The 24,670-nt window shown below is 41.5% G+C and overlaps 1 protein-coding gene across 1 annotated transcript; it reads right to left on the bottom strand.

The window, feature by feature from the left end:
- Positions 1 to 1,306: 1,306 nt before the first annotated feature.
- LOC103817899 (nodal modulator 1) lies at positions 1,307 to 24,546 on the bottom strand. The gene is made up of 31 exons (XM_009092126.4): positions 24,382 to 24,546; positions 24,022 to 24,111; positions 22,690 to 22,735; positions 22,162 to 22,262; positions 21,932 to 22,038; positions 21,666 to 21,738; positions 20,986 to 21,138; positions 20,162 to 20,299; positions 19,547 to 19,636; positions 18,832 to 18,937; positions 18,288 to 18,438; positions 16,967 to 17,144; positions 16,608 to 16,749; positions 15,643 to 15,774; positions 14,747 to 14,883; positions 14,383 to 14,470; positions 13,898 to 13,961; positions 13,039 to 13,134; positions 10,741 to 10,950; positions 10,377 to 10,459; positions 9,273 to 9,432; positions 9,022 to 9,148; positions 8,284 to 8,397; positions 7,506 to 7,633; positions 6,770 to 6,911; positions 5,873 to 5,956; positions 4,864 to 4,974; positions 3,416 to 3,517; positions 3,083 to 3,202; positions 2,423 to 2,515; positions 1,307 to 1,658 (listed from the first exon to the last, which is right to left on the bottom strand). Exons 1-31 carry the CDS (start codon positions 24,511 to 24,513, stop codon positions 1,527 to 1,529), a joined length of 3,630 nt encoding a protein of 1,209 aa, XP_009090374.1. The 5' UTR covers positions 24,514 to 24,546; the 3' UTR covers positions 1,307 to 1,526.
- Positions 24,547 to 24,670: the final 124 nt, after the last annotated feature.

The raw sequence follows: 24,670 nt of genomic DNA, 5'->3' as shown, positions 1-24,670 counted from the left end.
CAAAATAGAAATGTACTGAAAACGTACAATTTATCATAAGTCTTAGAACACCTTGTCTTTTCCCCATATATTTCATCACAGCAATATGAAATTCAAAGTCTTTAAGTAGAGCATGATAATTTATTAGAGCTTCATCTCAAGCTCCATACATAATGCTTTTTCAACATTCTACATTCTTGTTATGGTCCTGACAAATTCCCCTCTGAGAGATGGAATCATTACCAAATGAAGTTTTAATTATTTAGGCCCAAACTCTCACAAAGTGCAAAAAAAATCAGGATAAAACCTTCAGCATCCAAATTTCTAAGAATGGTGGGGCTTGTAAGTTTAAACATTTAAATGTAAGGGGACTTTTATTTCAAGTACTGTAAAAGAGAAACATTGCCACTTACTGGCAGTACCAATGTCTTTGCAATATTTGTAAGCATTTATGTGCATCTTCAAATGCTCTGTTAACCTTTATAGTATTTGTCAATAAAAAGCCCCATTAACATTTAAACTATGTATGTCCAACTACCTACTTCAAGCAGGAATACAAAGAGAACCTGAAAGAAACAGGTTATTTATTACAGACTGCATTACTGGGACTGTACACATTGGAGATTTCAAAAAAAGTCACATTCCTTACATTTAAAAAACCCAAAAGGTAAAAAAAGGTTAAAAAAAAATCAGTCATTAATTGGGAAAAGGCTGAGCATGGCCTGGGCAGGAGATGTGACCACCATGGGTGAATGGCAACACAGAGAACACAGTACAGCTTTGGAAAGAGTAGTGCAGCTTTGGCAAGAGTAGTGCAGCCAGCTGGAGCCACCCCAGGAACACTGGAGGTCTAAAGAGATCACACTGGACAGGAAACTAAAACTGAAACACTGCTTTTGCAGTAGGAACATCAGAACTTACCTGATATTAACAACTAACCTTACCTGACATGGAGAATTTGTCTTCATTGGGCAAAAACTTAATCAAAGATAACATAATCACTGGACAAGAACTGAAATCAGACAGACTCTTCAATCAAGCTGCTGAACTGGAAGTGACAATGACATAAGTCACCAGTCCACCAGTCCACCCAAAATTCTGTTTGAACCAACACTGATTTAGTAGAATCCCTGTGTGCTGCTTCTGTAAAGTGACTATTTCAAAAGGTAAGGAAAAATCATTCTAAAATCTAGAGACTGAAACTGAAATCAAGTATTATCTATTACCACTGCTTTTATAAATCATTAATAAGGATAGCATGACCTGTTCCAATGAAAGGGAAAAAAAAAACATTAATTGTCTTCAAGTATGAGAGATGCACTCACAGTGACAGCAGAGGCATTCATTTAATCACTTTACAACAGGGAAATCTATAGACTCCATAGAAAATTTACAACCAGAATGGAGCTAATGTGACAAATGGTGCTCATATAGCAAAACCAGAAAAATGTCAAGTCTGCAAATTCAACAAAGATGTGTTTCAGTGGCTTTGCCTCCTCAGGCTCCAGTCTGACAGAGCACCCCTTCAGCCAGTCTCTCCTTTGAGCTCACGTCCGTCTCATCTTCTGTTTCTTGGTTTGTCTCTTGGCGTCCTCGGAGCCGCCGGTGTCGGAGCCTGCCTGGCCCAGGGCTCGCACGCCCTGCAGCCGAGCTGTCAGCTGCAGCAGCAGGGGAATCAGCTGGGGGAAAAGGCAAGCAAGTTGTGGTTACAATGGTATGTGAGGGCTGAATGGTGTGGTTCTTTAGACTTGTAGCCCCTACCAGACTCTATTTGTATCAATGGCACATCTACAAAGACATCAGAACATGGCAGCAAATCTTGGGGAGGAATCAAACCAAAGCTATGGGAATTTCTGATATCAGAACCTAAAGTGATTGTTTGAGAGGAAATCAAACTGCACAGACAAATTTAATTTCTCTTTTTGGTAAAAGAGAAATCCAGTCATATCAGAAAAGACTAGAAGAGCATAGCTTGATAACGAAGACAGAGGGGGTTATATGGCAGGTGTTTGTATTCCTCTTGAGAGCTTCTGAACCAGGGAGGGTATAAAGCTAAGAGACCAGACCTGAAGACTTACAAGACTTTTTCCAGTCTGATTGTGCCTAAAGCCAATAAAACAATTATTTTCATTCCTATTATCACTGAGTCTGGTTATATGAACTTTAATCGTGCTGTATTGTTTTTTTCTCAGAGTGTTCAAATGGGAAACCAAAATTCAGCCACAGCACAGAACTCACCTTCACACCAAGCTCTTTTAAAGAAAGGACATTGTCCAAAAACATGGCTACAATTGTCCACAACGGCTGCACTGTGGCTTTTCTTATTCCACATAAGGGGACTGTGACTGCACCTCTGGATAAGAAACCCTCCCTGAGCACAGTGCAATGTGTCCATGGACAGGACAGTAACATTTGGGCAGGAGCAGAAGCAGCCCTGACCCACCTTATCGTGGTTGTACCCAGCCAGCAGCAGGAGCAGCGTCAGCGGTAACGCGATGTAAGACCCTTGGGCAATGTCTTGTTCAGGCAGCTTTCTCTGCAAACAGTGCAGATCATGGATTTTATTTAATTTTTTTTTAAGTTGACTGTGAAATCCCTCAGCTCTAAGAAACATCAGCAATAGGATCATGAAGCACATCCAGCCCTTCTTATCTCACTTTCTTCCAAGTGCTGTTCTAGGATTTACTTTACTTCCCACTTCAAAGGCACCCTCTGGATCAGTCACTCATGCATTACCCCTTCCTGAGGTATCTGCTTTGTACAGCCAATTCATTGCTGGTCAGTCTCCACTGACAGTCAGCCTGGTGTGCCTTGGTTTACCTGCCCCATGCTGCCCACACCTCTGTGACCCCACTACAGCAGCCATCCCAGCACAGAACCTTTCAGGCACATCTGCACCCTTCATTTCCTACTGCTGTTTCATGTCCCCCTCCCATTCCACTGGCACCTGAACACACAGCAAATCGAAATTAATGCCACTCATAAACCTCTTTATAGTTACACTAACAGAAAGCTTGGCCAAAAGCACAAAATACAGCCAGGGTATAACACCAAATACTGCTCCCAAAGTGAATATTGGCACATGAAAATGCTTAGTACTTACAGTGGGACTGAAGACCAGTGTAATGTGTTTGTGATATCCAATGGCAGTGAAAGAAACCTGAGGCAGGGTGTAGTCATACTGTGATTTAGACAAGGTAGAATCCAGGAGCACCACATAATTCTGTGAGTAAAAAATACACTCAGGCTACAGCATCAGCAGCAGTCCAAGATAAAAATCACATTTAAAGGCAAAGGACAGTTAAACAGGCTTCAAATCTTCCACGACACTGGTTAGTGCGGCATGAATACAGCTCTGCAGGCACAAATTACACTTCAGTGTCCTTAGGGAAAAAAAATAAAGTGACCTTAGCTAATTTTCCAGCAATATTCTTACCTCTCCATCTCGGAGGAGTGGTGGGAAATGAAAAAACAGGGATAGGCCTAAGTTGACTGTATGAATTGGGTTGTCAAGATTTTCACTTTTGTAGAGCTTCACCTGTAAGTGAAGAAAGACGCAAAAATGAGGCATTTCCAAACCTGCACCACAATAGATATTTCAGACATCCCACATTTTCAGGGACAAAAGCACTTCAAAATTTATCATGTGTTTATATAAACAGAAAGTTGTCAAGTAAGAGCACCTGGAAATGTTCTAATCTGGGATGTGAAAAGTCACAAGAGTCTTTTTATAGACCTTGAAATAATTTAGGAATGGCTGCTGTCTGACATTTCCATATAGCCAGTGTATGAAAAGCAGTCTGTGCTGTGGAGCACAAAACTGCTCTCCCTTGTGTCTGGACCCAGTCTCAGAATATCTTTCAGAGACAAGAATGCCTGAACTGGAGGCCAGGGTGACAACATGCACCCATCAACAGCTCACATGCAGTACATGCAACACAAGACCCCACCTAATATGAAGAAGGCACAGGCTTGGATAACTTCCATATAATCAAATTTTAACATCAATTCCTACTGGCTTAGGCTGAACTGCAAGGATTTAAATTTCCCCAGGAAGATGGGACACAAGCTCAGGGGCTCTTCAGTAAGGTGACACATTTTTCCTTCACACCTGCTCTGAGTGTTGGATCCTCTGGATGTCTCCCAAAAAACCCAACAGCTTAGCAATGAGATCTTGGCAGGTGAGATGCATAACAAACTAGTGTGAAAGAAATCCAAGCACTGCATTTATATTTGTAGGTAACATTTTATGGAGCTTTTAAATCTGAGAAATGATATTGTAACTCCTACCCTACTAACACCTCTTGCAGACACTTCCAGCATTTGAGCCCTAAGCCAAAAGGATCAGAGGTGCTAGCAAGCTTTTTCAGATCACAGTACAGTGTCCTGAATTTTGAAAATTTCAGTTTTCCTTTCTGTCTCATACTGTCTATTATAATGTACTTTTAAATTCACATGTCTCATGGTATCACTGCATTCACATGGTATCTTCAGGTTTTGACATACAGGTCAAAAATTGCAGGTGGTTCAGGAATTAATGCAGTTCTCTGATACAAGGGACTCATTTAACCCTTGCTGTTTTGATGTCCCTACAGACAGAACATCCCTAATCAGGGAAATATATCCCAAAATGTATAGGCCAACCAGAGAAGGTATTTCTTAAACATATTCCCATGAAAAATGGAAACATTAAAGCAAAATATCAGGAACACTGCAATCTTCATTCAATCCGGAATTCAAATTTACCTTCATTAAACTATTAGTTCTAATTTGAATTAAATGTGTGCTCTGGCTACTGAACCATTTCCAGTGACCCTGCAGAAAAAAAACCATTGTGAAAGCAGTAACAGATACACTTGACAAAGATGAAAGGCTTGAACTTACACATAAAGTGGAGAGATATTCAGAGGCTGTAATTACATTTCCACTTAAATCAAACTGATTAATTTGCCGGAACGCTATGATATTAACGTCATCAATGTCACTGCTCCCAACCTGCAACAGAAACACACTCGGATTTCACCAACAGAGGGACAGCTAACAAAGGACAGCAACACAACTGTTAACACAGCACAAACACTGCTGATCATTTTAAATAAAAAGTGGATTTTGTTCTATACTAACCACAGGAAGCTCGAAAGCTTTCCCACTGCAAGTCCCTGCTCTCCAGAGTGCACAGCTTGCCATGGCAGGCTTGGGCATTATCAGCAGGAGGCTCATGACATTAAGCTAAACTAAAAATGGAAGTCTCAAAAGCATATACTATTCTGAAAAAGGCTGAGGTACATCCACAGGACTGCCTGATCTCAGAACATTTGTCTCAGTATTTTGCACCTGTGCTGAGAAATGCACAGAGATGCTCATACACTTGATTAATGTGAAATATTTAACAAGATTCCACCAGTTTTCAATGTGAAGTTAATACTAGATTTTATAAAGATAAAAGTGCTAGTCCAAATTACAATTTCACCTACATCAACACTGCATGATTTGGATCCAATAAAAATTAATATTTTCTCTCTGTCCATAACTAAATACAACTGTAGGACAAGATGACAATTTATGACATCCTCAAACTACCACTGCTTTGTTCCACATCACAAAGAAACGCTGACATATATTCCATACATTTATTCTCTTGTGTCTGGATGCAGACTTTTCATGACTGTGAAAGAATCCTTTTCCCTTGTTTACTGTTTGGGCTTTATCTCACTTCAGTTTTCAGCTATGGTGCTGACACACAATATGGGGCTTGTTTTTAGGGAGCTAACTTGCTGAAAAGCACTTGTCTAAACAGAATGCCTTCACTACATTGCTGCTGACAGAACAGACAGAATGCCTAGACAGACCCCTTTCATATTTAAGTGATGCTACAAAAAAGAGAAAAAATTACCTCAATTGCTCGATGCTGTGGTAAAGCTCTTTCAATGTGATCATTGCCTTCAGCTTTGAGTTGGACATGATACACACAGCCAGGCTGAAAGCAACATTCAGATGATAAATCCCAACACTGAATAATACATACTTTAATTTTAGAGAGCAGTAAAGAGAATTTTCTGACACTCCATTTAAGATACACCACCCAAACAGATTGAACTCTATGCTGTTAAAGTTTTCCTTATCTCAAATAGAAAATTCAGCTCAATGGCACTATTAGGAGTGTTTACTGTCAGAAAAAAAGAAAAGGCTATATAGAACTTTCATTACTTTGTTGCATCACAGTGTTAAAGTTGCATGTGTGTGATGAAGAAAAACACAGGATTAAAACCTGATCAAACATTGCCTCAAAGTTGTTGATTCCTTCCATAATGGTGCCATAAATTCAGCTTCCCCATTCCCTGAAGAACAGCTTACTTCACATACATGCTGTGCAACCAACATCACACAAACACACAAGGTCCTGCTGAAAACAGGCTGTTGGTATCTTCACAGGAGAAATTAAACACTTCCCCAAATTCTTCTGCCTATAAAAATTCCCTGCTGGTCACCCAAGCACTGAGCAGGGGATTGTGTCCTGTCACACCAACTGCACAGTGCTTGTGGAGGCCAGCACAGTATGCTGCCAGCAAGGTCACAGACTTACACCACAAGCTTTTCTCTTCCCCTTTTCTCAGGCTCAACGTTCCCTACTTGACAGTGTTTCTTCACACAGACAGACTCAGGGGAGTGTGAGTTACCAAACATGATGGGAAAACAGAACCCAGTGGCTACTGAACAGAACCCATTTCACTGCTGCACTGTCACACTGACAGACAAGGAAATGACAGAGCCTCCTCCTCCTCCTTCTTACCCGAAGGCCACGGAGCCTGAATTTGCCCTCCTCATCAGTTATCGTGTCCTCTCCATAGATGCTGCAGTCCTTCTGTCCCACAGCTTCCACTGAGACTCCCTGCTCAGGCTCTCCATTTAAAGAGGAAACTGTGCCATAACAGCTGGAGGTATAAAGAGAACAGTTGCTACAGACTTGCAGATGCTGTTTTAATATGTATTTTAAAGACATTTTGGTGTTATAACTGATGGAAAAAGTATTGAATATATTTATCATAGCATGAAGAAGAAAAGGGGTATTTATAATGTGTGTGTAAACAATTTAAACCATCAGAATTTACTGCAGTTCAGAACACAATTTTAAGAATCCCAGATTCCTAGACTCCATCAACATCAGTTCTTTCTTATCCCCAAGGGCAGGGAAAGCAAGGATTCTGAAGTCAGATATCTGAATTGGTCTACCCTACCTAGAATAGTCCTCTCCTCTCCCACTGGAGGCAGCACAAACCACTTCCAGTGCCACTGAGAGTGCTTTCATGGCCATTGTTCTTCCTATAGCTCTGCCATCTGGGCTTAGCTATATATCCACAACCACAAAAAAAGGCCAAAAAAAGTACTTAAAAACAGCATAATTAAGTTAAATTGAGACTTGGAAAATCTCCTCCAAACCTGCAAGAACAGAGGTGTGCTGGGAGGAAACACATTTGGCACAACACATACAGCCCATAGGATTTTCCATGGATTCCAGCTCCACTGACCTGTAAGCTGTTCTGTAACCAGTTATCTGGATTTTGAGATTTTGTCCTTCCTGCACTTCAATCATTTGTGATGATGGTTCAAACCTAAATTCTTTCATCATGGGTTTAAAGTAGTATTGCCCTGGGCTCTGCAAAGAAGCACAAAAACAAGCTGTTTACTCACCGTGATGCAAAAACTCACCAACTCCAAACAAATATGCTTTGCAAGAGCTCTCTGAAGAGCTGAAGTCCTGTGTTCCAACCACAGGTTAAACCTGTCACAGAATGTGAGCAGTGACAAACAGGGAGCACCCTGTACAATAAACTGATGGAATTCCACCTGGTGACAAAGTGTTAAGAGAGAAAGGAAATGACAGCCCTAAAACCTTACCACAAGACCTCAAGGACAGGAGAGTGACCACAAAAGAAGGATGTCTGCAAAGAAACTATTCAAGCATGTCTACACACATATAGATCAATAATGTAATTAGATTTCCTTCCTCCTAAAGACTCTCCAATGATTATCAACAAATTGCCTTGTTTCATGTTTACAGACTACAAATTAGTAACTGAGATCAATCAACATCATCTACGACCTGCTGGGGAGAAACCTCTTGCCATGTTAGATTTCACATCTTTCACTTGCTAAGATTTTAAGTGCTGTTTATTCTCAGGGATGTGCATCTCTCATGGTGGGTTAGGGGTTCAAAGGACACCTGGCACTCAGGAGAGCCCTGTTTGGGAGGGCAGAGTAACACAGCCCCACACACAGCCACACTGAAGAATCATTTCAACTCACCAGATTGGAAAATGTCAGCATGCCATCATCCTGTGTGAGGAGGTTGGAGCGAAACACCCCTCCACTGAGGGACAAGAGAACTCCAGCAAGAGCCTGCTCATCCTCTGATTTGATCTGTTTTTGAAAGACCAGTAATTCTAAGTGTAAGTGAGGGTTTCTTTACAGAGAAGGGTTCAGTTGAAAAGCCCTTGCAGAGTGCACAGGTGGGCTGGCTCTGAGCACTCAGCTGTGAGCAGGACTAACCACATCTGTGCTGCCCCTCCTGCCAGACCACAGGGCTGCAGAACCCCCTGCTCCCAAGCCCCGGGCACTCACAACCCAAGGCACACCACGTGCCACCACAGCAGCCATTCTCTACCACTCTACAGAACACTCAGGGAGGCCAGAACAGAGCACCCCAAAGACTGGAACCAAGCACTAGCTGGACCAGGCTACACCTACACCTTGAGGGATTAACTCATTCAAACAGGGTGGTCCAACTCTATAAAAGCAAATAAAGCCAGTCTTTTGGACTCGATAAACCTTGCAAAGTATCTTCTGCATGGCAAGTCATGGTCTACAACTGAGCTTATCCATTGAGATTTATTTCCTCATGACAAAAATTATTATCCAAATAATAATAAATTATCCCAAAATCCCACACCCATTTGTCTTTGGAATACAAAAATTAACTTTTTGCCCATCCAGCTCCAGCTGCACACACTATTCATTTAGAACCCAAAATGTTCAGAACATTACCTCAAATGTCACCCCAGCAAGAGCAAAAGCTTTGAAGTCTCCAACTGTTCCTTCTACTGCAGTCAAAACAAAACCTTCCTTCTGAGCAGTGATTGTGTATTCCAAGTCACTGTGGAGTGGCCCAACACTTCAAATAAAAGAAGAATAGAACCTGTTTCAGCAAGAACACTTGGATATCACATACACATTGTCAAGTAACCACTGCCTTTTAACTGAAGAATCCAAAGGTTCAGAACCAATCTGCTCATTACCTGTAAGTGCCTTTGTCATCAGTGAAAATTGTGATAAGTGCAGAAGTTGCTCCCTTCTCACTAATGACAATCTCAACACCTTCCAATTCAGGATGAATTCGCCCTTCCAGAAATAGGCCTGCTTTTCCATGAATCTCTATCAGCTTCCCAGGACAACTCTCTTGGTCATTGTGAAGGGGATTTAAGAAAAAAAAAAAGTCAAAAATATGCTTGAAACTCTGGCTTACAACAGGAGTTTAACTACTTCCAAAGTGATCAGCTGGTAACCTTTTATCTTAGAATAAGAGATCAATCCACACAATATCACAGCCTCTCAACACATCTTACAAAATCTGAACAGTACCAAAATGACTAACAACATTGCAAAGCTATAAGCACAACACCAAAAAAACTTTATGGATTTCTGAAGTGGTTGGAGGTCTCAGTGCAGCCACAATGGCAATGAAACTTCCTTCTAGGCAGATTACACTGAGCCTTGACCACATTTTTTGAGTTCAAATTCAGGTCATCATATGTCATGTTCAATGACATTAAGCAAAATTTTATTTCCTTCCCTCAAATGCATTTAGAATGTGCAAACAGAGTCACATGAAAAGAGGCACTTAACATTTCCTTGTGATTTCAAACAAAACATGTTCACTTAAGAAACTGAGGATATGATGGACACTGACCTAAGAAGCAGCATCAATAACTGATGATAACCCTGACATTTTTGAAGTTTATATTTTTCTGTTAATATTTTTATTACTGTAATCTAGTGGGGGAAGAAAAAGCTTTAATAGAAACTTGAATTTGGTAACAAATTCAAAATAGAAACCTTGTTTTTGCACAACTCTTTTTCTAAGTGACAGTACTATGAACAATTCTGAGAATCTGGCCTTCCTCTTGAGCTAGGTGGTTTTTCATCGCTTGGAAGAATATTCTGCTGATAAAAACTGTACTTGCATCCTCTACCAAATAACTTCCAAATTCCAGAATTAAACTGGCCCAAAGAAATAGCTGCAACTGAAACTTCCCTAACATTACTTTTCGAGTTATTCATATGTTTATCTACATACATTGCAACCATAAAAATCCAATCCTTTCAAACAATAAATTATTTACCTCCACTAACAACTGCTTCCACATAAGGTGGGTAGAAGAGCAGCTCTTTTGATGATGGTGTTACAGTAATTTTCTCTCCAGACCTGTAAAACACAAATAAGATATAATCAAAAGAAAATTGAATTAGCAGCTCTCATGTAGAGCAGAGTGCAAGAATGCATCTAAATACTCCAAGAAAGAAGTATCAACAACTTAAGCAAAATTCTTACTGTGTGCAACTAAGCTTTCTTGTAGCTCAGAATCACCAAAGGCACCCAGCCAGCAGCTCTGTCCTACCTGGAATTGTATCACCATCCTGTTTGACAGAAACACCACACAACAGTACAAAGAACATACCCTGTCCATTACTGGAGCTTGGTATTACCTTGCCCAATATGAAAATTCATATAAGAATGGTCCTTGGAGCTCCTCCACCATTTCCTGCACTGGTGGCTTTGTTCCTTCCTCCTCCTGCCCCTTCTTTTCCCTCTCCTGCCGGCGGCTCTCGATTTCCGCCAGCTGCTGCTCCCGGCGCAGCTCCTGAACAGACTTCAGGGGCCCCAGAACTAAGGCAGGTTCACTGTCAATGGATGACCTGAAAATATGGAAAAAGAATCAAAATCACCTGCCCTATGAGATAAGAGCTTGTTGTACCTGTTCATTACTGCCTTTACACCACCACAGACAAGGCCCAGGATATTTTTTTAACCCACCCCTCTTTAACTGCCCTGTTTATTCTGGTAAGAGCACAGGAGTGGTAAATTTTTAGGCAAAAGGATCAGTTTGCAACAGTACCTTTAAAGACCTAAACTAAAAGAGAAAGGCTGGATTTTCAAATCTGAGAACAAGCTTATTACAGAAAGTACAAAATAAATAAGAAGACTGCCAAGCTTGCTTTTTTTTTCAGAACTGAAACTTCTGTCTCAGAACCTACCTCTCAGGAGCAGAGAATACAAGGAGAAAATAACTTCTATCAAACATAAATACTTCCAAGCGCCAGAAATTCCCAGGAAAAGCTCTGAGTTCTCACTTATCTGCCCTATTCATTTGAATTACCTAGCTATCTTGTCACTGTCCACTGAACAGATTACTAGATAAATTCAACCAAGTTCTTAGAATCAGCTCAGAACAATGCATTTTATTTCTCTCTCCCTGACCTTGCATCCTCTTTTTTTCTAGCATTTTCTTCTAGACTCCAATCATCCTTTGTATCTTATCATCTCTCTTCTCCAACAGTCTGAGGAGTTCAGTGAGGACTGAACAGTTCAGTGAGGACTGAACCTAAATGAGCACAATCACTTTTCCTACAGCCACTTTAGATTACCAGGATAGTTCTGTCTCCTGCTTCAGCCTTCACCTATATTCTAGTTTGTCTTTTTAAGAGTTACTATTGGTTACTATTGCTCTATCACACTAAGTTTCATCAAGGCTTTATATTCTTTCTCTACAGTCCAGACACAATACAGAAACATGTAATTTTTTTTTTGTCTGAAAGCCTATTAAAAATTTGCACAGGCACACACAATCTCAAGATACTCATAATACATTACTACAGTCTTATTTTTAAAACATACCAAGCCATTATCAAGAACTGATGAGAATCAGCTTTGCTTTTGGTTGAGGTTGTTTGGGGTTTTTCTTAACTCATAGTTAAAAGGTCACAGCCAGGGATCTGGTACCCAGACTTGTAAAAACACATGGCTTGCTTTTAAACCCAGAGCTGCTCCCTTTATGTCAATGGCACTTCACAAATTGGAATTCAGCTGAAAAGCCTGATGCAGGACTGATCAGAGATACCTGCAGCAACTAAGCTGCCTTCAAAGCACTGGCCAATAGTCTCCAAAAAGCCAACAAGCTGAGAAGGTTGATACAATATTCACCTCCTCACTAAGTTGTTTTTAAAACCCTAATGGCTCTCTGCTGTCTCAGTGTCTCCTTTCCAGCTGCTGGAGTTGCCCAGCAGCTGTAGTGATAGGGTCATTAATCCTGGAGAACTCAAGGCAATGCTCTGCAGATAATGTTCTCTGAAAAGATGTTTTCTGCACTCAAAAAAGTTTGAGAACCCACAGCCTAGAACAAGTAGACACCAGCAGAGTATCAATAAAACACTCATCATTACCAGACACTTTCAGGCAGATTTGGCACCTCGTACAATTAAAGCTGTTCACAAATCAGTGCTCCCTAGTGAGCTGTCTGTTCAGCTCAACATAAATTGGTGCATTAGTGTGCAATCACTCTGCATGTTTTTCCTTTTATAGCCCTCCTCACACCAGTTACAATGCTCTAAAGCAGCATATTCTCATTCTGAGGAAAGGAAAAAGGGAAAAAAATATATGCCAGTGCCTTAAAGAGCTCAGACCTAAGCTAAAACAATACCCTCTGAATTTTGAAACATCAGTTCATTAAAGCATATAAAAACTCAGAAAATCATTCCTTTTTACCAAGACACAAAAGCAGGGAGGGGCAATGTTCAAATGATGAGAAAATGCCCAAAATGAGGCTGGATTTATCTCTCTCCAAAGAACTCAAACCACATCTTAGCATTAAAAGCCTCTTGCAGCCTAGGCTAGGATGCCATCTCCTTAGAAAGCAGCCACTGCAGCACTAAAACTGGAGTAAAGCTTTATGAGAGAAATGTCTTTTTCTTCCACTTTTTATAGCCCCATGATTTCTTTGTCCTTACTTAATGGTGACAGTCACATCCATCAGTTTATCAGTTACAATCGTGCCAAGGACGTGGTGGCGAACTGCAGTGAGCGTCAGGATACTGGGAGAGGACCTGCATATCAAAGGAACAAAGACATGAATTCAAGGTCCCCTTCCAAAATAAACAAATCTTATTTAGCAGTCTGTGCTCTCACCCCTGAGATTGAAATGCTTTACAAAAGATGATACAGAAATTACACAGCAAAGCTGTGCTGCTGGGATGGTCATCTCTTGGAAAGGGAGCATTTCCTAACTCGAGCCCCAGAGCAATTCTTCCTTTTGTGCCTTCTGCTTCCTCTCAAGCTAAAGCTGATTAGATTGATTTCATATGTCAAAGAGTCATTAAACACACCACCAGACCATAATCTATAATTAATAAACTTGCCTGACCAAGGAAGATCAGCACTGCTTACTTGTGATGAGGGTGAACATTTGCAAAAAACGGGGTGAGCAGAATCCCACTACCAGAGGGTCACGGCACCAGTGACATGCAATAGTGGCAAGGGCCTCTTGACAATCATACAGTCCCTCTTTTGCCTTTCAGCTCTCAGAAGTGAGCAACAGTTTTCACTGAAATAACTCTCTGTTACAGAGCAAACCTAACACTAAACAGACAGAAAGCTGACAAAAACACCCATCTAAAATAACCAGAGCATCTTTAAACCCTCTCATTAGTTGATTTTTATTATTTTTAAGATAGGAAGGGCAAGAGAAGACATGTGATACACCTTGCTAGAGTTTCCCTCTACACATGCTGTGCTGAAAGCAAGCAGCAGAAGGAAGCTTTATGGAGAATCATGCTGGTAGGTGAGGGTGAGGAACAGTCACACTCTTACGTGTCGTAGGTGTAATACTTGTGCTCAAACTGGTGGCAGGAGCGTGGGGTCACCTCATACACACCTACAAACAGCAAGGCAAAGAATGACTCACTGAAAAAGTCAATTTTTAGAGCAGAGGTATAGAAACAACTACAAAATTGACTGTATATCTGCTGCCTTTCACACAGACACCTTCTAATGTGTCTAACAAACAGAACCTATATGAATGAGAGCATTTCAACAATAAAATTTAATTCATCTCAGATGAAATACTTTCATCACCAAGAAGAAAAATAGTAATATTTTATTTCTGGAATCTAGATTTGGTGAAGGACCAAACAGCAGAAGAAAATGAGAATTCTAAAAACTTGGAACAGATCATTTATATACAGATGTAATTAAAACAATGCCTTTCTGAAACCACAACAATTTTTTTTTAGTTCCCAGCAGTATTAGCTAACTGGTTATTTTTCATTTTTAAACTAATATTTTTAAGCTTTTACCTGGCTTTGAAAGACAGAATCTATTAACTCCTTTGGACAGGTTATAAACACCAACATTCTCTGGTCCATTTCCATCCTGATAAAATTCCTGTGAAGCCACAGCACAATTCACTATTAACAGCTACCCAACAACAAAATGAAAACAGTATTTGCCTACAGATACATCAATGCCATCTCTTTTGTAACACCTAACATCACAAGACCATTTCACCAACTTAAAAGACAAATCTTGAAGCACTCTAAACATCAGTGTTCCATTCTCTGTGACCCTCTACAGACAGGAGAAAGCCTTGATTCCAAACATAATCCAGCCTGCCTTCAGAAGGTCATTAAAAACATACAGGAACATTTGTTTCTTACGTACCAGTGTGATTGCATGAGAAAGAGAACACCTCAGCATATATCCAGTCTGCCTGAATTCTACTCCTGACACATCTTCCTCCAAGACTTCCAATTCCAAAGACTTATTCTTCCAGCACCAGTCTTCATGTACAATGCTTACTAGAATATACACCACACAGAGCATTTCAGTAATGTAAAACTGAGTAAGTAAGGGCAGGTTTTGTGACATGAGAAGTTTGTGTCTCTCTAGCTTCCCTGGCAATAATCTGCAAAGGTAAATACATGACAATGCCTGTAGTAACAGACCTGGCTCTCAGCACTGCAGCATCACCAGAAACCCAACACACCTATCAGGAAAGCTGTGCTATGAAAAGGAATAATGAAGCCTGGCCACCCTGGAAGGCTCCTCAATGGGCACTACCATTGTGACAGGCAAAGCAGCCTAGATGATATCACAACCTAACCCCAAGTTAACCTGGTGGAAAGATGTTCCCACTCCTGTACAAAGAGTGCAATCTATACACTCCTTCTATACCCTTCCCTGGAAAACAATTTATTTTCACAGGCCAAGGCAGGCTGGTCAAAATACAGATTGTTCTTAGGAGCAGCACTCTGGAAGCAGAACTAGAGTCTATTTCTGTTCTTAGGCTAGGGACAAGCTAGTTCATGATTAAGCCCACTTCCCCTACAGCCATGCAGACCCTAAAACTCAGGGAGCAGTAACCTTTGGGCTGACAGTGTTAAACATCCAACATTAAGAAAACCTGATGCACCGTTGTAAGGTATTCTTCCAGATTCTCCCCAAGTTTCATAACTGTGTTGGGCATGCTGCAAAAGATATCCATGATAACAGAAGCGCTCAGATTAGGTCACAAACTGAGCTACCAAGGTGCCCCCAAGCAGTCCCCCTGCTCCTACCTTTGTACTTGCCCGGGAGCACCCCCTCGAAGGTGAAGGGCACCGAGTCCTTGCTCCCGGCCAGCTGCAGGCTGCGCTTCTCCCCCTGGCGGCTCACGGCCTGCAGCGTCACCGTCAGGTCACCACATGCGTCTGCCAGGGAACACGGCACGTCAGGCTGCACCCCAAAGCAGCCACACCTCGGGGGCTAAATGAAATGCTAACCCCCCTCCCAGCACAAAATGCTTCCAGTTAAAACTTGTTTCTTAGGCATGTATTATGGGTTTTTGCATTCTGCAGATTTGGAGACTGTTAATCATATTCTTTTCTCTTATGGCAAGAAAAAACCTGAGATCAACATTACATCCCTGGGTTCACTTCATTCTGCAGAGACTTAAGAGCTGAGCAAACACCTGAGAGGCAGAACAGAAAGTGCAGGAGGATTCAGAAAGGAAACAGGAAGGGTAAAAATTATAAAAACAGGCTCCAATCATCATCTGCTAAAATCAGTAGGTAATCAAGGAAAATAGCAGCAGAGAGGAACCTTAGACTAACATAAAGACAAAAAGCTTATGAAAGAGAACAGAGGTTGAAAGCTTCTACCAACAGCTTCAGCATCTATCCTGCACTGCTTTTTTCCCTTTTTTTTTTTTTTTTGTAAACTTCTTTTTCACCTCCAGTACTTCTCTGATTGATGTACAGTATCCCAAGCAGCAGTCAGGACCATTTCCTTCCAGAACCCCCTCCATCTTCTGAAGAAGGAAGACTTGCTTATCCTTAGCAAGTACCAAAAGGAGGTACATAACTTTACACCAAACTTACTAGGCCACAACATCTCTCAAGGAGAGCTGCTTTTTCCATGTGCTGCAAGTTACATTTACTTATCTGCTGATGGGACTAACCACAGTGTCTTGATGTCAACAACACTCACACATGCAGTGGAAGTTCTCCATTCCATTGCCATTTCACTTTCACACTGAACTTACCTAAACAAGAGATCTTCCCTGAGACAGATGCCAAAAACTGAGAGAAGGTCACATCCATCACTGGTCTGTCAGTGACAGTGACAGGGAACATTTTGGGTTTCAAAGCCAACCCTGCTCTGGTCTCAGCCTCTGGAATAATTACCTGTAGAGAATATGACATCAAGGCATCACCACCTTTCAGACACCAGTCCAAAACCACTCTGCTGTCTTCAATGCATTTATCAGAAATTAAAAACTGGAAATCTAAAGTAAATCCCAGGCAAAGCAAAACCAGCCTCTCCAACATGCTTTCCAAAATTTCAAAATCTTCTAAAACACCATGACAGTCCTACGATGAAGAAATGTAAGCTCATTCTTACCTGAACATTGTATGTACCCGATTTTGCCTTGAAACAAAATGCTCCATGAGAGTCAGTTTCTGTTGTAACCAGTGATGCTTTGTCTTTGTCTTCAGGTATCATGGTTACCTTGTATTTACTGATCTGTTTGACTGTGTCAGGGAATCGAGTAACTGAGATGCGGCCACACACACTGAACCTGTTAAATAAAAGCCACTCATCAGAACAACTATCTTGATTTGACAAAGATCATTAAAAAAACCCTTGTTTTAGAACTTCATTAAAAGAAAACCTCACCATGTTGAGGTAATAACACCTGAATTGGAAAGGAATTCTCCTGGAAGAGAGATTTGCAAGCAACTTGCTTCACTCTTCCCTGCCACCAACCCAATTATTTCAAGCCTTTTTCCTTTTTTTTTTTTTTTTTTTTTTTTTTTTGCTAAGCAGGTAATGGATTTAGGATTTTGTGTTAGGCAGGCAACAGATTTCTTCCCTCAGGTTTTAAATAGTTTCAAATGTTTTGTGTCAAAAACCTTAAATATGATAGGTGATCCACTGGAACACAACCTTAGTACACCTACACTTGTGAAAGCACAAGACAAGATGACAAATTAGAAGCTGCTAAGTTTTGTTCATTGCCTTCAACAGCACAACATATTTAGTTACTGAATAAATTGTACCCCATCATTGAGCAGCACACAGGGTTTTTTCAAACTGGCTGACTATGTCTGTACGAGCTGACAGCTATCTGACCCAGTAAATTCCAAATTTTCACTTCTCCAGAACACTGCCACTATTTCCTCCTCCTCTGAAGTCCTGGACACAGAATCACTGCCCTTTCATCTTTCTCAGCTCATGCTGTATCTCCCACCACTGCACAGCCTTAGACTCACAGTCAAGGCATCAAACAAGAAAAAAGACAATTCAGGTAAGGCAATAATGACTTTGAGAGAGAGCAGTAAAATGCAGAGGTTTGGTATAACACTAAACCAGACAGCTGTGTGACTCCAGATACCCTCCTTCTGAGCAAGAGTGAAGCGGCAGAAAGCTTCTCCGTTGCTTTCTTGGTTCACAGAACATTCTAAAATTCTTAATTTACCCATGCCTTAGTGTCTTCATTTGCTAGGGAGAGCTTACTAAGAGGACACTCTAAATGTGAACTATTATTGAGCAAAAATACTGTGCACAAAACATGCACTCATGCTGCCCTATCTACCTTTCATTTCTTCAGCAACATTTAGCTCCTGTCAACACAATTCTGGGCATGGCACGGAAATGTCCCCCATTTTCACAGCCTCATCCACACATCAAACTGCATTTTCATCCTCACACCAGTCCTTACCCTGTTGCAATGATGTTTGCCAGCTGAGGTGTATTTGGTGCAATCTTCACAGTAATAGTATCAAAAAACAGGTGTTCCTTCCTGGCATGAATTGTGTATGTACCTGTTGTGATGTTCTCAAGGCGGAAAGAGCCATCAGCTTTTGTCTTCACTGTAACAAATAACAAGAGTTAAAAACCAGAGCATATGTTAACCTTATGTATCAACAGATCCAGAGGACATGCACTGCTTTAGGCTATTTTTAATTCATATTACACAACAAATAGTTTTATGCTTTTTTACTAGACGAACCTTCATTTCTGTATTTCAAACTACAATTTGGCATATGGTTGAAAGCAATTCAGAAATTTTCAACTGCCAAAAAAATGAATATTTAATGCTCTCATCTAAACCAGAAAACGCAAAATTTATCAACTGCATGAAATGCACTTCAATATTTCAAATAAATTGCAACAAAAGCAGTGTATTATCCTGAAGGGTTAATTCCACGTCATACACTAGTCCTGTACTTGAGTGTCATACAAAGACCAAGAGCACTGAATACCTTTAATCTGATTGTTCAGAGTCACAGTGGCATCAGCAACTCCTTCTCCTTCAGGACCATTCAACACCCTGCCTGTGACAGAGAAGCCCATCACATGGAAAACAGGCTGAAATGGGAAAAAATTAACATTATTCTTTACTCAGGAAATGCAAACACACACCTACAGCAATCAACACCGTTTTCTCCCCACGCACATATAAAGAAAACTTATTTACACCTCTAGGAAAAAAATGTACCAGGATAATCACTGTGAAAGTACAAACTGATCTCCAGGCACACTGTTCCCCTAAATACAAAACACACATTCTCAATTTATCTGCACTGGTACAGCCCAGAGGGCCACAGTCACAGATCACAATGCCATTACACAAGGAACTCAGCAAACCAGAAAAACCTACAGGCCCTTCTCCAGAGATGTGACAAATTCAACAAGGAAATACAGGCAGCCTGGAAGACTACTGCCTGCTTGCAACACTGACGTGAAAGTGAACACAGCAGACAGCTCTGCCCTATTTTGTTTCTTCCTACTAAAAGGGACTGAAGTACAGAAACACAGCACAGTACTAGAAACTGTCTTCTACCTGCTGTGCATAAACAAATGCCTTCAACTTCTTACAAAGAAGTTTTTCCACAATTCAGCTGCTTTATGCTAAAATCAGTTAGGCTTTTACAGGAATGCCTGTCACAAAAGGATTATTCCCCCTGCAGGCCTTACCTCAATCTGTAAACTGTCATGCTCTACAAGGAAATCCAATCTAGATGGAGCAACATCAAAGGTGATTCTCTCTCCCCTGTAGAATGGTATCTGAAAGAAGACACATGGCTTTGACTCCTAAGCTGTGATGACAGAATTATTTTCCTCTACCATTTTCCATGTTCTTACTGACAGACACCTCTACCAAGGGTCAAATGAGCTGCAAACCTCCTGGAAAAAATTACTTAGAGGCATGGAGACACAAAAATGGGCAATATTTCAAGACTGATGGAAACCATGAAATTACCAGAAAAGAAGGAAAAGTAACCCTCTAGTCAGAATACAGCATACTTGGATGTGCAAGAGCTAACAGATCAGAGACTGTATGATTGCTAGAAGGATTAAAGGAATGAGAGAAGCCTGAATCCCATTTGTAGAGAACAGACTGAGAATGCAGGACCATCACTCCAGGCAGTGCACAGAGAACACGCTCCCACAACATCCAGATGTAAGAAAGGGAATGGGGAAAAGAGGAAACAGCTTAAAGAGGAGGAGGTGGCAATAGCACACTCTGGTTTAGAAAATGAAAGTTAACAACCCACTCAATAGAAAGGCAATGAATTTCTAGTCACTTACCACAGTGTATTTCCCACTTGGCAGAGAAAGAAAGGTGAAAGATCCATCTTCTTTTGATACAACATTGCACAAATAGGACAAAGATTCATCTCTTGATTGGAACCCATCCACAGGAGAAATACTGCAGCCCACAACATCCTGTAGTAATAAATGCAATACAACTTTCTGTCTCAAAGAAGACAGAAAGTAATTGGGGTAGGGGGAAGAGGGATACAGGAGGGTTCAAAACACTCAAATGTGAATGCCTGATGGGAAGTATAAAACCATTTCAGAGGCAAAGTTTGATGACATGGCTTAAAATTCATGTACAGATAAAACAGGAAAAAACAGCAAATAATCAACTTGACGGTAACAAGGAGAGAACAATGGGAAATTCAACATCCCCAAAATTGTACCACGTGTCTTAACTGACTTCAGTTCTGTGGACAAGGTTAACATTCCAGAACAGAGCTCAGCTCTACATGCCCAAATGTTTCACACTCATTTCTTAATGCATTTGTAAGGTGGCAATAGAAGCTGTGGAACTTTGTCTTCCCATCAAAAGGGCAAAGAGTAATAAAGATGTCATGCTGAAGACAAATTGCAGCTACTGTACAATGAATTATGAAATAATTCCACAGAGGTCACGTTGCATTACAAGGATCTTGTTAGGGAAAAAAACTAAAAGAAATCACACAAAAGAGCCAAATGCAAGAATACAGTTTAAGGGTTTGTACAAACCAGTGAATGACAGATGAGTATCAGAGCAATATGAATCTAGAAGCTACTTGGTTTTTCTCATCTGTAGCCATACTCATATTGAAAAGGTACTGATCAACCATTACCTCTTTAGAGACTGAAGAAGAGAAAAGGAGAAACATGACCCCTTTCATGGGTTCTCCATCACTCCTCACAGACCCAGAGACATTGTAGCCTGCAACAATCAAGGGGCTGGCAGCATAAGCATTGGAACTTGTCACCCGCACCACAGTCTTGGCCTGAAATACAGAAACAAACATTTTCATCAAAAGCAGGCATCAGGTCTCATTTACAGCACCTAGGAACAATCAGAGACTGCACAGTCAACAACAGGAACAGAAGCCAGAGCAGCAGAACTCAAAGAGGGTCTCCAGGCTACTCAAGACACTAAAACACTAAAGCAAAGATACTTTCTAAACATTATTTTTCCTGCTTCACTGATTTAGGAAATGGTCAGGATATCAGAGCTCCTCAAAAAACAAGAAGTCTGTGAGGGAAGGATTTGAGCTACAATATTCTGGCAAAATGTATGGGATAGAAGATGGAAAGCCAAAGCAAAAGCTCATTTTGTCCTTCCCTGGCTGGCTTCACTATCTCTAAACTGGGTCTGTACAAGGCAGTTTCTTGACTACCTGAATTAGATGTAGAAAAACTCCAGTAACCCTGTCCACCCCCAAAGCCCCTTCCTCACACTAACTGATCCAGACAAGGTCTAGCAGATCCATCCTCTCTAACCAGGCAAACCAGAACTTCTGTAGGTTCTAACCTCTTTCAACATCCAGGTAGGATGCGATGCAAAGATTTCATATTCGCCAGGGAGCACTTTAAAGAAAGCAAACCTGCAAGGCAAGAAAGGGATTATGTCTCTTCAAAAACAGCCACAAATATCTCTTCACAGAAAAAACAATTCAGACTCTATTCATATATTAGAAAAAATCCTTCAGAACTCTTACAGTCCCAGTCAATATGGCAGAATTGAAAGGACCTTGTGCAAATGAACAGATGAATTAAGTATGCACCACCCACACTCACTTTCCTCCAGGTTGTGTAACAGTTGCTTGTATGTTTGTGTCACTGCCAGCATTTCTCAGTACAACCTGAACTCCAGCAGGACCTAATGTCTGACCTTTGCTGAGAACCTGCCAAAATAAAAAGAAACAGAAATATAAATGAATGAAAATAACATGTAGAGCTGAATTTGAATGTGTTTATGAAGGTTGAATTAGCATAAGGTGGAATAAATGAAGATAAAGGAGTCTAACCTTTCCATTCACAGAAAATCCTGTGAACACAAAGTTAATATCACCTCCTTTTGTGCAAATGTCATTAATGCCATCCACATGGATGTCTACACTGGTTGGTTCTGGAAGAGAAGAATGATCAAACAGCATGAGAGTTAGTGAGAGCAACCACACAGAAACTCTGCTTCAGCTTTACACAACTGCCACAGAAATGTATTCATTCAGGCATGGCAAGCGTTGCTCTGGAAGCCTTTATTCAGCAAAGGTAAAGCACCCCCAAATCCTGTCTCTGAAAATCCTCTTTCCCTCCTCCCACTGCAGCCATTTTTGTTAAAAGCCCACATTCCTTCAAATCAGTTCAAGGGTGTCAGTGTCTGCCACCCAGCTATATTTTCCCCAGGTACAGTAAGTACATGTCAGTTATTAAACCATGCAGTATGGCTTACAGGTCTGGAAAAGTGCTCCATTTTCCCTGCCAGCTGCAAGTTAGAGATAAGTTCCCCACTGCAAATACAGTGTCCTATTGTAAGAAGACATACAACTACTTACCAAAACTCCACCCTAGGGGAGGCTCAATTTTAAGAATGAAATCCCCCTAAAAAAATAAAAGCAATAACTGTCTTCATTGATCTAAATTTAATTTAGCTAACAAATGAGAAAGAAAGTCAGAACACAAGCATCATGCTGCAGAGAGGAACACAAGACTCGAGTGCACCAATATCCACCATTCTCCTTTCCTCCTGCTTATGACTCTGTTCAAAGCAGCTGCCATATCTACCCAGACAGGCTGGGATAATGGGCTCACATCCAGCCAAGAGCACAAAATTAAGTATCACCATGTTTGTCCTGCTTCCAGCACAAACCTGGCTCACAGTCAAGCAGCTCAGTGTTAGGAAGTGTTCAAATCTACCTCCACCTGCCCCAACAGATGGGCTCTAAATCAGCCTTTGGTATTTCCACTGGGCCATACTCGACCATCCTGCCCAAACATGGGATAACAAAATTCCAATCCTTTTATAAGCTCTGATCCAAAAGGGATCAATCAATACAGGGATCCTCTTTGTATCAGAGAGCACATGTGTTCTGCCACACATATTCTGAAGTTCATCCTGGAAAGGCTCAAAAGCCTAAGAATGAAATCACTAGGATCACAAAGCATGTTACATTCTTAGATTGGGAAGGGAAAGAATTATTCAGTGGCTGCACTAGATGACCTTTAAAGGTGCCTTCCAATCCAAACCATTTTGTGTTTCTACTTCTGAACTCTAAGATAACCAGCTCCTTAAAAGAGCAAAACACCTGGACCATCTAAGAGTAGCTTGAATTTAATTTAATCTGAATGTAAACACCTTTCCAGTCTAAGCAGACATCAAATTACTGACCATTCTGAGTTCCAAGATCATTATTCCCATAAAACATTTTTAATATCTGCAATCAACCATTCAGATTATTTTCAATTCAGTCATACCAAAACACCTTCTCATATACATTTATTTCCATTTCTATAGGTAAAAAATCTGAAAGCTTTATCTGTACTCTGTAGGAGCCTGTACTTTTTGTGCAGTATTTGTACAGCTACAGCACACAGCTGCTGGCAGGAATTCAGGTTCCCAATGCTGCAGTTATTCCAATAAACAGCAAAACCCCAATACTGCAGCCACCGCTAGCTGGCTTTTCTCTTCATTATTAGCACTGGGAAACGAAGTCGTTGCTTTACAAAAAGAAACAGCTGAAACTTTGATCCAAACCAAACTAAGTGATGTCCTGATTCAAATGTTTCATGGGTGGATGTTGCTCTGAGATTTAACCTGCCGGCAGATCGAGGCGGAGGCAGCTGCTGCCTCCAGCACAGAGGGGACAGCGCAGGTATTTATGTCTTACCTTGTCATAGAGGGGAATCATGAAATACCCATTGTTCGGAGCACAGTCTGTCTGGTATTTCAGAGTACCATGTTTTGTATATAACTTAATCTAAAAGAAACAAAACAGACACAAAGATATTTTTTTAAAAAGGCGAGGAGCGCTGGAACCAGGCACTTTCTAACCCACTGCTGTAACTCAGCAGCAGCAGCAGCCGTGCCAGAGGGCAGCAAGACACGGTCTATGACAAGCAGGCTGCAGAGTGCCGGGGTGAAGAAGAGCCGCAGCTCCACCGCCACCTGTGACCGCGGCCCGGGCGGCAGCGTTAGGCACGCCCGGCAGGCAGCCGGGGCCGGCGGCAGGCGGGACGGCGGCGCCCACCTCGATCAGGGAGTAGTTGATCTCCACGTCGGACTTGACGAAGCCGCCACAGCCCACGACGATGTCCTCGGAGCCCTGCGCCAGGGCGCAGCACAGCGCGCAGAGCAGCGCGGCCGCCGCCCGGGGCCGCATCCCCTCACCGCCGCCACCGCCCGCAGCAAGCGCTGCCGGAAGGGCCGGGCCGAGCCGGGCCGGGCCGCGACAGCGCCTCCTGCCGGCCCGGAGGGCTCCGGGCGCTGCCCAGGGACGCCCCGTTAGACCGGCCCCAGCCCGGTCCCGTACCAGTGAT

This window comes from Serinus canaria, chromosome 14, assembly GCF_022539315.1.
Source record: "Serinus canaria isolate serCan28SL12 chromosome 14, serCan2020, whole genome shotgun sequence".
Lineage (NCBI taxonomy): Eukaryota > Metazoa > Chordata > Aves > Passeriformes > Fringillidae > Serinus > Serinus canaria.
The sequence above is the reverse complement of the archived record's forward strand: the minus strand, read 5'-3'. Positions and strand labels throughout refer to the sequence as shown.

Coding starts and splice junctions, on each gene's coding strand:
- LOC103817899 (XM_009092126.4), bottom strand. CDS start 24,513: ATGCGGCCCCGGGCGGCGGCCGCGCTGCTCTGCGCGCTGTGCTGCGCC. Junction 22,039..22,161: donor GATTTTCTGTGAATGGAAAG/GTTAGACTCCTT, acceptor TTATTTTGGCAG/GTTCTCAGCAAAGGTCAGAC. Junction 14,471..14,746: donor TTTCTCATGCAATCACACTG/GTACGTAAGAAA, acceptor GTGGCTTCACAG/GAATTTTATCAGGATGGAAA.